Source organism: Halichoeres trimaculatus, unplaced genomic scaffold, assembly GCF_033239565.1.
Source record: "Halichoeres trimaculatus isolate MK-OKI-2021-1 unplaced genomic scaffold, fHalTri1.1 fHalTri1_scaffold_22, whole genome shotgun sequence".
NCBI classification, from domain to species: Eukaryota; Metazoa; Chordata; class Actinopteri; order Labriformes; family Labridae; genus Halichoeres; species Halichoeres trimaculatus.
Window position 1 is genome coordinate 1,351,420 of NW_027437200.1, and position 15,256 is coordinate 1,366,675.

The 15,256-nt window shown below is 40.7% G+C and overlaps 1 protein-coding gene across 1 annotated transcript in view; it reads left to right on the forward strand.

The window, feature by feature from the left end:
- The window catches only part of LOC141811180 (diacylglycerol kinase delta), an 88,631-nt gene extending 75,074 nt beyond the window's left edge, over positions 1–13,557 (forward strand). The window contains exons 22-31 of the mRNA XM_074699131.1: positions 4,547–4,643; positions 4,782–4,889; positions 4,990–5,103; positions 5,253–5,387; positions 5,606–5,769; positions 5,929–6,034; positions 6,205–6,294; positions 8,372–8,485; positions 8,572–8,686; positions 8,822–13,557. Coding sequence (XP_074555232.1) covers positions 4,547–4,643; positions 4,782–4,889; positions 4,990–5,103; positions 5,253–5,387; positions 5,606–5,769; positions 5,929–6,034; positions 6,205–6,294; positions 8,372–8,485; positions 8,572–8,686; positions 8,822–8,874 — 1,096 coding nt within the window. The 3' untranslated portion in view covers positions 8,875–13,557. The remainder of the gene's footprint in view (positions 1–4,546; positions 4,644–4,781; positions 4,890–4,989; positions 5,104–5,252; positions 5,388–5,605; positions 5,770–5,928; positions 6,035–6,204; positions 6,295–8,371; positions 8,486–8,571; positions 8,687–8,821) is intronic.
- The last annotated feature ends 1,699 nt before the right edge of the window (positions 13,558–15,256 follow it).

Sequence of the window (15,256 nt, forward strand, 5' to 3'; positions counted from 1 at the left end):
AATAATAAAGATTTTGTAATTAAATTTTAGTTTTCAGTTTGATATTTGCTTGATTAATAAAACCTCAACATCCCTAGAATACAGTTCATACTCCAGGTCAGACACAGAGAAGTAGAAATCATCTCGTATGAAGAAAGTTGAGAAATAAATCTGACACACTACCACAGATCTGAGTTCTAGTAACCACTGAATCCTATATACAGTTATAACAGAGGCCTGTTTTATAAATGTATAAAATAACTCACAAGTATTCCTCAAATGTTTTAGATTTTTTTGTATAAAGAAACATGCAAACACACTAAAATTAAATCCTGTGACTTTAATGAACTTCTTACTCTTATGTACATTTTTTGGTTCACTACTCCTCTAACAAATTATCAACGGTTTTCACCGTTTGAATTTCAAAATGTTTAGCATGTTCTGTAGAGTGTGTTCACATTTCTAACCCTCATACTTTTTAAATATTCAGCATTCTCTTTAATTTTTTGATCCATTAAAATGAATGGAGATGATCCATCACTATGGAAACCACACAGCTGATGATGTCATCATGTGTTTGGGCTAGGGCCCCAAACAGAGGTGCTATGCCGGACTGGTCCCCGTCACTAGAGTTTAGCGCTGCTCCCTATCACCATGGAAACCACACAGATAAAATTTTGTAAACACATATTGATAAAACACAAACTGAATTACATTTCATGTCAGCCTTACATGGCTGACATGAAATGTATAAAGAGGGCCCAAAAAGTCCTACAACAACAACAACTTTAAATCTCTTTTTGTGTAAAGAAACATGCAAATGCACCTCAACTTTAACTTCTATAAACAAATGTTAGATCTTAGATCTTTAATGGAATTTCAAATTTGTTTTATAGATAAGTTTAGATATGTTTAGTTTGTTTAGTATAGATACGTTTTTTTTCTTTCATTTTAAAGACTCCAATAGGTCCCCAAAGTCACACAGTTCAAGAGATTCCAGAAGTGAAAAGCAAAAGTTCTGCAACTATTGCTGGCAGTGGGATTAAACAGAATTAAAGCTGCAAGCAGCATTAGACGGGTCCTCGGGCTCCTGCCGGTTTTCCCTCCAATGTGTCCATCAAAATAAGACGAACATTTCGGCGTTGGTTTCATCTCTCTACGACATTCCTAGCCCCAGTTAGGGCTGTTTTGGTGTGCATAGGGTGAAAGTGAGCCTAATGGCACTGAGAGAATATTATGGGATGTCTGGGAGTCAGTTGATACCATGGCAACGTATCCTCTGCTGTGCTGAATGACATCACAAGCTGCATGCGTGGAGTTCTAATTAGCGTGACAGAACCCCAAACAGAGTGGAGACTGAGAGTTTATCAGGCATGTAATGTAAAGAAGTCCTCACAGAGTCCACAATTTTATCCTAATCTGTGTCAAAAATATCATTTTTGATAGAAGAGCTTGTCAGGAATCCATTTTTGGCATTATTAAAGCTGTACGAGTTATACTTTTTTGTCTAGAAGCCCAAATGCGTCACAAAAACGCTGTAAAAGCGCTGGAAAAGTGCTAGAAATGGATTTTGTATTTTAGAGAAACTTCCCAACTACTTGTCCTGTAGGCCACAATGTTGGCTAAATCTGTGTAAAAATATCATATGGTTGTAGGAAAATTTGTCAGGAATCCAACCATGTAATTTGTAAAGCTCTATGACTTTTAGTTTTTTGTCTAGAGGCCCAAATGCGGCACTAGTAGAAGTACTAGTAGTGAGTGTTTTGACCTGAAATCGGTTCTCCTCATCTGCTAACATGGAGAAATCCTGAATTGGCCAAAAGCGGTCGGCGACTTTGAGGGCTCGCCATTCGAAAACCGGGCCCGAAACAACAACTTCCTTCACAACTTTTGTAGAGCAGGGTCTGGTCTGTCATGTGATGCAATTTTCATACCTGTACCATTTTTGGTTTCGGATGAGAAAATTTTTGCAGAAAGGGTTAAAAAAAAATTATTTTTTTTTTGTGAGGCAAATAGCCGGCTTCCTGTTGGAGATAGGTCCAGGGTAGCAGCGTATGATTTTTGCGTCTCGATGACACGAGTGTTTTGGTGTTGGTTTCATCTCTCTACGACATTCCTAGCCCGAGCTAGGGCCCTTAGCGTGTGCCTAGATGGCGCTATTGAGCTTATTATGGGATGTAGGGGGTCATGTTTGGTATCAAATCGCAATTTCACGCGATCCTGATGTGCGTGCCAATTTTGGTGAGTTTTCGAGCATGTTCAGGGGGTCTAATTTGCGTTCTCGGGGCGGGTGGAATAATAATAAGAAAAAAAAAAAAAAAGAAACGCAGCAGGAACAATAGTGCCCTCGGCCTTCGGCCGAGGGCACCTTCTAGCTTGCTAGAAGGTGCCCTGGCTCAGGCCGAGGACCCTAATTAAAGCTGCAAGCAGCGTTAGACGGGTCCTCGGGCTCCTGCCGGTTTTCCCTCCAATGTGTCCATCAAAATAAGACGAACATTTCGGCGTTGGTTTCATCTCTCTACGACATTCCTAGCCCCAGTTAGGGCTGTTTTGGTGTCAGTAGGCTTGAAGTGAGCCTTGTGGCTCTGAGAGAATATTATGGGATGTCAGGGAGTCAGTTGATACCATGGCAACGTATCCTCTGCTGTGCTGAATGACATCACCTGCTGCATGCTTGGAATTCTAATTAGCGTGACAGAACCCCAAACAGAGTGGAGACTGAGAGTTGATCAGCCATCTAATGTAAAGAAATCCTCACAGAGTCCACAATTTTACCCCAATCTGTGTCAAAAATATCATGTTTGATAGAAGGGCTTGTGAGGAATCCATTTTTGGCATTTTTAAAGCTGTACGAGTTATACTTTTTTCTGTAGAAGCCAAAATGCGTCACAAACCGGTGGAAAACCGCTGGAAAAGTGCTAGAAATGGATTTTTCACCTTAGAGAAATGGCCTAACTACTTGTCCTGTAGGCCACAATGTTGGCTCAATCTGTGTAAAAATATCATATGGTTGTAGGGAATTTTGTCAGGAATCCAACCATGTAATTTTTAAAGCTCTATGACTTTTAGTTTTTTGTCCAGAGGCCCAAATGCGACACTAGTACAATGTGTGTTTTGACCTGAAATCGGTTCTCCTCATCTGCTAACATGGAGAAATCCTGAATCGGCCAAAAGCGGTCGGCGGCTTTGAGGGCTCGCCATTCGAAAACCGGGCCCGAAACAACAACTTCCTGAACAACTTTTGGAGAGCAGGGTCTAATCTGTCATGTGATGGTATTTTCAAGCATGTACCATTTTTGGTTTCAGTGGGTTTAATTTTTGCAGAAAGGGTTAAAAAAAATTTTTTTTAATTTTGTGAGGCAAATAGCCGGCTTCCTGTTGGAGATAGGTCCAGGGTAGCAGCGTATGAATTTTGCGTCTCGATGACACGAGCGTTTTGGTGTTGGTTTCATCTCTCTACGACATTCCTAGCCCGAGCTAGGGCCCTTAGCTTGTGCCTAGGTGGCGCTATTGAGCTTATTATGGGATGTCAGGGGTCATGTTTGGTATTAAACGAAAATTTTTCACGATTCTGGGATGCATGCCAATTTTGGTGAGTTTTTGAATTTGTTTAGGGGGTCTAATTAGCATTCAAAGCGCGGACGGAATAATAAGAAAAAAAAAGAAACGCAGCAGGAACAATAGTGTCCTCCGCCTTCGGCGGAGGACACCTTCTAGCCCTGCTAGAAGGTGTCCTCCACTCAGGCCGAGGACCCTAATAATTGTACTGAAAATTTCCAAAAAAAATCACACATCAGTGCGTTTGTTCTTTTTGATTAATGAAACACAGACACATATTTTGACAAAAAACTCTTAGTCAAGCTAGTTTTAAATCTCAGAATAAAGGCTTTAGTCACCCTGCATTTTCTTTCAAATGGCACAATCTACATTTATTTGTTTTTGTTTTTTACTGATTATTCATGTTTCATGTTTAAGCCCAACACATAAAGAACTCAGTCTGAGTATAAAATCAAACCTCTCCCACTGATTCAGACCTTCCAATTCTTAAAGTGATACTCCAGGATGGAACAAGTTGGGTCCTATCTCAAGGTTTAGGGCAGAAATGACCCCTACAGCAGTGATTTTGTGCAGCAGAAGCCCAGAGCGCTCACACCAAACACCCCCTCCCTGCTCCTCTGCCGGTTTCCTCTGCACTCAGACGGGGCCATATTTTACTTGACCAAAAACACAAATAAACGGACTCCCACCAAAAAAATCTGATATCGGTCTGCATTCACGCTTTATTTAGAGAATTTTCAGAGTGTTACTTTCACACAAAAACACCTGCATTTTCTTTCAAATGACAAAATCTAAATTTATGTGTTTTTGTTTTTTACTAAATATTCATGTTTAAGCCTGACACATAAAGAACTCAGTCTGCGTATAAAAACAAACCTCTCCCATTTATTCAGACCTTCCAATTCTTAAGGGGCAGTTTTTGTGACGCTTTGCAGACACTAAATGTGCAATATTCACCCAAAATAGAAGAATAAATGAACTTTCTGCTTCTTCCCGTCTTCTCCTGCAGTAGTCGCACCAAAAACATGATGTGGTATGGAGTCCTGGGGACTAAAGAGCTGGTCCAAAAGACATACAAGAACCTGGAGCAGCGAGTTCAGCTGGAGGTCAGCCTCACACCCACAGACCAGATTCACGCTCTGCTCTAGAGAAGGAGAAATGTTTTGAGAGCTGAAACGCTGTGAGCTGTTTTTCTCCCACATCCTGAGTGTCTTTAAATCCCCTCTCTGTCTCCGTCTCCTCAGTGTGACGGCGTTCCCATGTCTCTGCCGAGTCTGCAGGGCTTGGCTGTGCTCAACATCCCTAGCTATGCAGGCGGTATCAACTTCTGGGGCGGCACGAAGGAGGATAACGTGAGTGTCATCTCTGCAGACCTGTTCTTTGAAGTGAAACCTTCACAGCAGCTCAAACAGATCTGAGAGTTCAATCTGTCCTCTGGTGTCTGGTGTGCAGAACTTTGGAGCTCCATCTTTTGACGACAAGAAGCTGGAGGTGGTGGCAGTGTTTGGCAGCATGCAGATGGCGATGTCGAGGGTCATCAACCTGCAGCATCATCGTATCGCACAGGTAGACGCAGCAATATAGGTCAAATTTATGTCGACAGATGTAGAAACTTTCTTTTTCTGGAGGCGTCCATTTGTGCAGTCCATGCACAAAAACAGAAAGAACAAGAAGTTGGTCTGACAGCCGCTGTTTTCTGCTCTGTTGCATCTCAGTGTCGACAGGTGAAGATCACCATCCTGGGGGAGGAGGGGGTTCCTGTGCAGGTGGACGGAGAGGCCTGGATCCAGCCGCCCGGCATCGTCAAGATCGTCCACAAGAACCGAGCTCAGATGCTCACCAGAGACAGAGTAATGTCCTCCTCAGAAATCATTTCCAGGGTTGGGTTAGAGCTCTCTTTAGCCAGCAGTTAGTTTCCATGGTTCCTGTCATCAAGGCCATCAGAGAGGAGTGTGTTTGCTAGACGCTTGAATCCTCCTAAACGGGGACTTTTTCTCTCACATGGTGTTAAATTGTTTATAACCTCTAATTGTTTGTTTCTTTGTTGGTTGGTTGGTTGTACCACCAGGCGTTTGAGAGCACCCTGAAGTCATGGGAGGACAAGAGGAAGATCGACAGTTACCGCGCCTCTCGGCCTCGCCTCAACTCCCAGCAGTCCATGGAGTACCTGACGGAGGAGGAGTGCGCCCAGGTGCAGCAGCTGGGCCTGGTGGCAGACACTCTCATCAACAAGTAAGTCTCATGAGGGCTCGTTTGTTGACCTGGGAAATGAAGGGAAACGCACGATTCCCTGAGGCGTCTCCTCACAATAATACTTCTGCACAAAACGTCGTCTAAACTTTAATCACCTCTCTAAAGTCTCTGATTACTCCTCCTCCTCCTCCCCTCCAGGATCCGAGAGGCAGCCAAGACCCACAAGCTGGTGGAGCAGGAGCTGGCTCACGCCGTAAACGCCACCGCCCTGGTGCTCAGCGAGGCCAAGCTGTCCAGCCCTGAGGTGAGACTCTGAGGGGGACAGACGGGCGCACATATGGCTCGTTTGATTTGACACACTCTGGGTTTTGGTTTAGAGATCCATCAGAAACTTGAATTTGATATTCACCTAAAGTGTTCAGATTCAAGCTGAAGGACGTCGTTAACTTGACATCCTGTCTGATTCTGTGTCAGTTCCTGAGTCGCAGCACAGCGGTGGAAATCGTCAACAGCAGTAAAGTCCTGCAGGCTGAGACCAGGATGCTCCTGGATGGAAAACTACTGGTATGATTCTTGGATTTCAGCTCGTTCCTCTATCTGCTCTTCCCTTTGTTCCCTTCTCTTCTCCTTCCTCTTTCTCTGCCGAAGCCTTTTCACATCGTGATGTCTCACTTTTCGGGTTTTTGCTGTCTCTTTTTTTCCTTTTTCTATTTGCTTTAGGTTTATTTACTCAGAGTAGCTTACCTTTATTCACTCAGAATCTCTGTGCAGAAAGAGCAAGTATAAGAACAACAGCCCTGCAGAGTAAAACAGGATGTGATCTCTGCCCTGTTCAGACTCCTTCGGTGAAACTTTCTGATTTTATTTAAGGTCCTTTGTCGTCAGACGTCGTATAGTGAAGTTCAGGTGGTGATTTTTCACCCTGAACTCTCCTTCAGTGAAAGAGGTTAGACTTAACCCAGGGTAGACAACCTTTACTTTAATAGGAGCCTTTTTGCCTCAGCACACCTGGATTTAAGTCATTCAGGAGCCACAAAATCTACTTTATCTTCGCAATAAAAATAGTACAGTGAAGATAATTTTATAAATAGTAAAATCTAGTGATTAATTACCTCAACAATTTGTTTTGTGTTTATGAAATTGTAAAAAGTGGCAAAAAATTAATAAATTTGAAAAAAGTAATTTCAAGAATTTGCTAAATTTAAAAAATGGAAAAATTTGCAATTTCTTCTTAAAAATTGAATTTAAATAATATGCACAAATTTGCAAAAAAAAAAAAAGAAGATGAAATTGCAAAAATTAAAATAAAAAAATCCACAACCCTTTAGAAATTTGGAATTCTTTTTTACAAATTTGATTTTTTTCTTTTCATTTCTGATTTTTAACAAACCAGGTAAAGTAAAAAAAATGAAAACAAAAGAAAAACACGGAGTGAAATTAAATCATTATTATTTGTTTTACTTATCTATTATTCCTTAACTATTAGTAGTAATTATTAAATATTAAGAAGTTTATGAACCTACTAGATATCACAGATCTGTATAATAATAAAAAAAAAATTGCAATACTTTAATTTGTCACTTGGTGGTGCCATTGGAAACCCTGTCATTGCAGGCCTGATTGGTTGTTTATCTAAAACAAACACAGCAGCCACTCATTAGCACCATCAGCTAACTGGAATAACAATTTTTCACTCAAATTTATCCATGTCAGAGATCATCATCACAGCTTTAAGCAGACTGCCTAACAACGAGATCAACCACACCTCCTTATTACAATCCTGTTCACACCACAACGTTTTGCCCAAAAACACAAAAATATGAAGTGGAACAAATGTGTGTTCACACACAAACACTGAGGGACTGGAAATGCTGCAGTATGCATGCCAGGCCTGTAGGCGGAGATAGAACAGTGGAGACACATCCCTCCACAGACAAGGAGCCAGCTGCTGATACACAACAGGAGAAATTCAGAAGTGGAGCAACAGATGCACATTTAGTTAAAGGCAGTCATCAGATTCATCAGCACAAGCACAACATGGTAGTCGAACATTGTTACTGCTGTTGTTGTCTGGTTCGCACATGGCAATTTAAGTTGCCACAATGAAAGTGTGATGTACAAAGCGAAGCGTAACTCCAGCGTTTCCTCTGAAATCTCCAGCTTGCTGTTTACAGGCCCACTGTGTTTCACAGAAATTCCATTCTGGAGGCCATTTCCAAAAGTTTCCATGTGGGTCGACTAAAACCCTGTTTACAAGAAGGCGAAACGTAACGATACCTTTGCATTTTGATAGAAGTTTTGAGGCTAAATTGGGAGCTCCCTGAGAGGTGTGTGAATACGGACTCTGAAGATTAAATACTCAAAGGAAAAAGATCCAGTCCACAAAAAGCAGAAATAAAACCTCTATGAGATCCACTTTATTAATCCTGAAGAAAATTGTTTCCAGAGTAGAAAACATACAAGTTAGTGAGGATAAAATACAAGTTGTTGTTAAGTAAATAACAAAAAAGATACAAGACACAAAATACAAGAGGAAGAGTCTGATGAAATGATACGGTGTGTCAGAGCGGAGATTCTATAAACAAAGCCCAAAAAGATGCAGTATCATTCCCTGAGAGTCCGTCTCTTTTCTCCCTCACAGTCGGAGTGTCCAGAGGAAGAGGAGCTTCGTTCCACCCTGAACAGCCTCAGCGCTGAGCTCCACAAACTGGACGACATCCACTGGATCTGCCCTCTGATGCAGTGCTCAGAGGAGGTGAGAGGAGAGAGTCATGTTGATTCATCACAAACACACGTATGTAAGGTTTCAAACAGGACACGTCTCCCCCTCGTCTCCTCCAGGACTCGGTGCGCGGCAGCAGCAAGAGCAGCAGCAGCATGAAGCTGAAGATCATCCCCAAGGTGAAGAAGGAGAGGGAAAAGCTCCACAAGCAGAAGTCCAACAGCTCTCTCTCAGGTAAGAGACGTAAAGCTCGCTGTGTGTCGTGTAGCCACACCTCAGATCTGTCCATTAGTGAGAGGGAGTCTCACCATGAGCTGACACTCCAAACTGCTCCTTGTTTTCACGCAGTGTCTTCTTCTACTCCCGCAGGAACCTGGGATGTCAAAGGTGGCGCTGCTGATGCAGATTCTCCCGGTAACTGAAGTCCAACATGAGGCGCATTTGTCACCGCCCCTCGTTTCCCAAGAGGAGCAAGAAGCCAACCGTCAAACCCAACGGCCTGAGAGGTGTGAGGAAGAAACCATCTTCCCAACTTTTAGGCCACTTCCTTCACATTTTGAAGTCTTTAACCCCGTCCCCTCGGAGGATGAAGGTGTTGTTCCCTTTATTTGGTTTGTTTTTGAAGGGGCCTGGCTTTGCATCACTTCACCATCAGCGTTCTGCTCTTGGTTCTGTTTACCCGCTTGAGTTGGGATGTTGTCTCGGCCAGCAGCAAATCACCGAGAAAAAGCAGCCACAGGAGAAAATAGCTCCTCCATGTTGATTGAGTTTCTCTGAGGCAGAAGTGTGTTTACGTGGTGCTCTCTTTGCATGCGGAGTGCAGCCGTCTTATTTTAGATCTACCTTAAGTTATTGCTGTCTTTTCTCTTTTGGCTTTAAATCTTTTTCTTCTTAACTTTCAGCCTTCAGACTTTGAGTTTTTAGACTTTGACGAGTATTTATTTCTTGTTGCTACTGCCATGTGAACTCAAACAGCAACAAGTCCAGAACAAACTGAAGCATCTCGACGTTATCGTCTTCTGAACTGGGAAATATCTTAAATGTTGCAAAAACTATTCTGAGGAATGTACTCGTGTGGACTTGTATTATTTACCTTTGAATACTGATAATGTTAAGGTTTCACAAAGGTTCTATTGTTGTGGTTCTTAAGTGGTTCTTAAATAGGCTGTTGTTGTGCTATTTGAGGTTATGCAGCCGCACTGCAAAAACAACCGAGTCATTTCATCTGGATTATTAATCTGTGGGACAGCAGGATTCAACAACCTTCATGTTGGAGTCTGTAACGAAACCCACTTTCACATATTCAAAGGAGACTTCTGAAGTTGTGTCCCAGATGAAACGGCTCAGGAAGTCTGATTTTTTGCAGTGTCAGGTGAAGGTGTTTACAGAAGGAGGAAGCATTAAAACATTACAGCTACTCAGTATATTACTCCTTCTTTGCCATACTGCTGATTGTATTTGTACTATAGGAATAAGAGTCAGTGGATATTTGATTTTGCCTTGTCTGTGGTTAAGAGCTATTATAATTATGAGATGAACATTATTGCAAAAATATATCTATTTTTTTCTATGTCTTAATTTCCAAATGCTGATGGGCTTTGCTGCTTCCCCCTTTGAAGAACTCCTTGGCCACTGTGCGTATAATTGAAGCCAGTTAATGCTGTTCTGTGTGTCCCTGCATGCAAACGTTAGCCCTACTCCGCCTCACAGCCATACTGACTTTACGTCAGGACGATCGATTTAAGCTCCTTTCTTTGACTCAGTGTCCGAACTTTATGAGAATGTATCGACGCAAACTGTAAGCATTCAGCAGATCAAACTCCATCACTTCTTATTTCAGTCCTTAATTCACTTTGCGATTCAAATGTGCTGCTTTGTAGAATTGGCTGAAATTTACAAAAGATTGCGAAGATGTACCCAGGAATGTTTTTACATCGGCTAGTCTCAAGACGCGTTTTAACCGTGCATTGAAAAACATACCTCAGTCACAATCCAAAGGGGAGGTTCATGATGTCTATTTGAGATTTCTTCTTCCCTGGTTTTGAAGTTTTTCAAACAAATGTTTCAAAGCTTTTATGGCAAAGTCCTACTGTACTGTGGTTCTTCAAACCAGTGGTTCCAGGAGTGGGAGTCGTGAAACACTGCGTTTTTAGATTTAAAGAAATATTTACAAACGCACATTTCATCCATTGTTACAAACAAGAAAAAATGAAAAAGAAAGAAAGAGGTAAAAGTTGAGCTGAAAGCAAACAAAAACAATATGTGCACATAAGTGGTCCCATTTTTATCTCATATATATGTATATATATATATATATATATATATATATATATATATATATATATATATATATATATATATATATATATATATATATATATATATATATATATATATATATATATATGAAAACTGGTACAATCAGGGTTCTTGAGTTAGTATAAGCTATTTATTTTCCAACTGTGGTACAATTATAAATGGTCATAAACCCGTTCCACATGCCGATCATCAGCTGAGAGGCCAAAAGATGATAGCCCAAGGGGTCTTTTTTTAACTCCATTACAAATTCATCCTTTGAAATCACAAAATTTGATTGTTTTCAGATTTTTCAGTTTTCTTTTTGACATATCTCAACACAGGGATCTCAAAGTTGGTACAAAGTATAAATGTATGGGATTAGTATGAGCATCACTGCGATATATTTTTATCAATATGATCATGGATTGCCCTGTGATTGACTGGCGACCAGTCCAGGGTGTACCCCGCCTCTCGCCCAATGACAGCTGGGATAGGCTCCAGCCACCCACGACCCTGAACAGGATAAGCAGCTCAGAAAATGAATAAATGAATGATCATGTTTCATGGAGCTGTCTAAATATTTGATTTTAGTTTGTTTTATTTTTTACCATCATAATTGTGTCAGCGTAATGGGAGTGACATGAAACCAGTGATGTGTATTTTTTTCATTGTTTTATTTACGATCATATCTATGTATTGCCAATTTTCAGATGACATAGGGAGACATAGAGTGTCAATCCAAAGTGCTGTTAAAACCTTTGTTTAAGTGACTAATGCTGTCTGAATCATTCATGACCAGAAAATGATCAAAAAAGATGCAGAGATTGTCTTCAAATATTTTCACAAGAAATTACAGAGATGCTGATTCAAACCGGATTAGTATTAGAGGACCTGTGTGTCTGAAGTCTGGCTGCTTATTTGCCCTTGAGTTTTTACTTTACAAAGTACAGACATGGTCCATTCACACAGGATTAAAAACACAGTCGTCCTCTGTAATAATTACAAATTATCAGAGGTCCCCAGGTGAAACTAATCCCGTGGGAATAGGGCTTTACTCTCACTTTTTCACAAATGTAAAGCGTTGACGACCTAATGCAGTCAGATTTATTTCACTGAATAGTTTCTTTCTGGATAACTTGTAAGTCTTAGAGCTCCTTTTCCCCCAAGCTTCTAGTGCTTTGTCATGTGCTAATTGTAGCCACTTGCGCTAGCTAGCATAAATATCAATGAAGCTATAATAGACAGTAAATTTTCACAGCTGTACAATCAAAATGCTTATCACATAAATTATGGGAGCATTTTCTAAGATTTCCAATCCACAATGGCCAGTCAAGACTACGCATCAGTTAAAAACAAACTAAAGTGATAACTAGCTAACGAAAGAGTTAGGATACATTGTTGATTTGTTGAGAAGAAATCTCATGTTGAAACTTTAAAAAAGTAAGGTTAGCACTTTCTTTTTTTTATTTTGTGGTTTCTCATGTTCAGATGTAACTCTACTTTCTGGTTACTCAAACTACCCCTCCCCCGCGATCGTTCTGACTTCCTGTGAGGCGTGGTGGATGTTCAGCTCTGGTAGGATTGTGCTGTTTCCATAGTGTGCCAGCTTTACACCTTAGAGGCTTTAGTGGTGTTGTGCCAAGTTTGTACTGAGTTCAGTGGGTGACGAGACATACAAGGAATGTGTGAGAGTGCGTTAGCTTCGAATGTTGTTGTATGTCGTACATTTCAAAGTTTACTGTATCTTGCCTTGCACTTTATGAAAGACGCAAACTTAATGGGGAAAAAATACATGGTGTGCATGTGTGCGTGTGTGTTTAAGATTTGAGTGTTTTTTTAAATTAATTTGATGATAAAACTTTTATTTATGGTAAATGTATACGGACAAACGTGTGTTGATACGTTGTAATATATCTATCCAAACATAAATGAATGATGACAATATAAACGATGTATACACAAATGTTTATGACATCAGTGGTTGTACAATAATTCCCACAGCAGCTTGAGATTTCCCATTGAATGCCAATGTAATTAATGTGATTTAATGTCATTTCACTGCCACAGCGATGTCATGTAAGTGTCTTTCCGATGTAACACCAATTGGTATTTAAAAACTGTTTAAAAAATATCAAATCTATCCAACTTTAAGCCAAAGTTCATGGAGTTCTCCAATGTTATTACAGACTACTGATGACTTGTTTACACAGAAAGAAGATGTCATTTTCAGCCTATGTTTGGCCAATATTTGGGTGAACATGTGTGTATAATTTTTGAAACTGTAACATCTACTTAAACAGTCTGACTTGTGCTTTTCTTGCCATTTGTTGAAACTGAATGCATGGATGCCATTTGAATTTTAAGGAGATATACCGCCAATGTTAGAAGTCATATTTGTTGTTTTTTTTACGCAAAATTTGCCACTTTTAGGACTTTTTTTGTGAATTTCTTTGTATGTTTGTTTTTTTTCAAACAGCAAAAATGTTGTTTTTGACTGAAACTCTTCCATGGAGTTACGTGGAGCTGAAAAAAAAGAAAAAAACAAAAACAAACTGAAACTAACAAACATTTAACAAACACTCCACCATGTTTGTGCAACAGTGCTTCATTGATAACGTTTGTGAACGCACCCTTTGATCCAAACAGCCTACTTATATTGAGACTGTGTGCGCAATGCTGGAAGCCAGACTAGGTGTTGCACGACTTTGTACGTCGCAAGGTGTTTTCTTGTGTTGTTGTGTGCAGTGTGTAACAAAGAAAAAGTCAGCGCAAACTCTTGGAGATTAAATGAATTATTGAAGTGTGAAGATTTGGTTTTGGTGTCATGTGTTGATTTTAGACACGTGTAGAAATGTTGTGAAATCACGGAATCTGTCCTAAAAGGTAGAGTCTGCAGGAGTTTTAGTTACTTGTTAGTAAACACAACATTTAAACTGGGCTCCTCCTCCTTGGCTCAGTGCCAGCAGCAGCACACACCCACAGCCTCTGACCGTGACTACGGGAACACACTCACTAGCCCAGAAACCACCTGTAGCTTCATGTTTCTAGGTGGGAGAGACTCGAGAGCCATGCACCTGGCTCAGCATGTTAGCACAAGCTAATCACAGGTATTTGACACATACCTGGTTAGCAGAAAGCTAACTCCCATCACTCTTAGTCCTGAGATGCTCTCCAAGCTCCTGGAAGCGATTGAAAGTGGCAAAGCAAAAGCTTCACCCTCATTTAGGAAAAAGCTTTATCTGTTTGGAGTTTCGTTTCACTTTGGTTATTTTTCTTGCTCTGTGCTACATTCACTATTGTAGCCCCTCAGGAAAGCTTCTTCCACTCGCTAATCAACACCCAAAGTCACTTGCGCATTGGATTCTCTGTGATTGGCTGATGTAACCACGTTTACGCTCTACCTGGAAATGTCCCGAACATCAACATCCAGGCAGAGGAGGGGGTTGAGGCAGACACAGACACTGACATACATGTATGGAGGCCCAGAAGAGACGATTGAGCAGGGTTATTCCTGTGAGAGTTAGCTTTTCTTTTTCTGAAGAAAATCCTGCAGACTCTACCTTTAAGCTTCAGCACGAGATCTTCACAAGACCTTCATGGGATTTTTACCAGACTTGCTTGAATGATGATTTCATTGCTTAAGGGTTCCTGACTGCATCGGGACATTTTGGCCTCAAACCTTTTGATCTGTCCTGACAAGCTTTCAGAGATCCGGCCAATCAGAGTGAAGGGGGTGTGCTGAGTCAGGAGCCTTAAAGAGACAGCACCTAAAACAATAGTTTTAGACAGAGGCTGATATATAGATTTTCTAAAACCCCAGGGAGAGAAAAAAAACATAGTTTTCAAAGCAGCGAATCCTGTTGTTAAAGGTAAAGAAGGCTAATCTTTTCTGTTCAGTAGCTGTGAAATATATTTGTACTTCCAACGTATTGAAACTTGCTAAAAAATAACTTTCCAACAAACCCCAGTTGTAAATATAGTAACAGGATCATTTTCAGGGTTGAAATGAATTACATCTTTACCCTGAGTCAGTGGCTCCAGGTAAAAATCAATCCACCAAGCACTTTATTTAATCACACTCAAGTGTTACAACTTTAATCCTGGTCTGCGGTCGTCAGAACTGAACCTGCTCGTCAGAACAATTACACCCACATAGCGCACTTATCAATCTCCCTCCGCCTGTAGTAAAGCCGGTCAGTGAGTAACACAGTGTAGGTGTTTGAGAGGCCTCATTTTCATAAAAACAATGTGTGGAAATACAATTTCAGCATGATTCATGAGCTAAAGGCAAAATGTTTTGTTTACAACTGCTGCCTGCAACAGCAGTGAATGCTCAAATGAGTCATTTGGCTTTTTAATGAATCATTAATCTTAATCTTTGTGCTGAAATGTGGGAGACGTGCTTTGCATAATTCTTTAAACCGTCCGTGGAGTTCTACACCTGCTGCAGCTCTTTGCTTTCAACTTAACAGATGAAGACGGAGAAACAGATACAAAGTAGTCTTT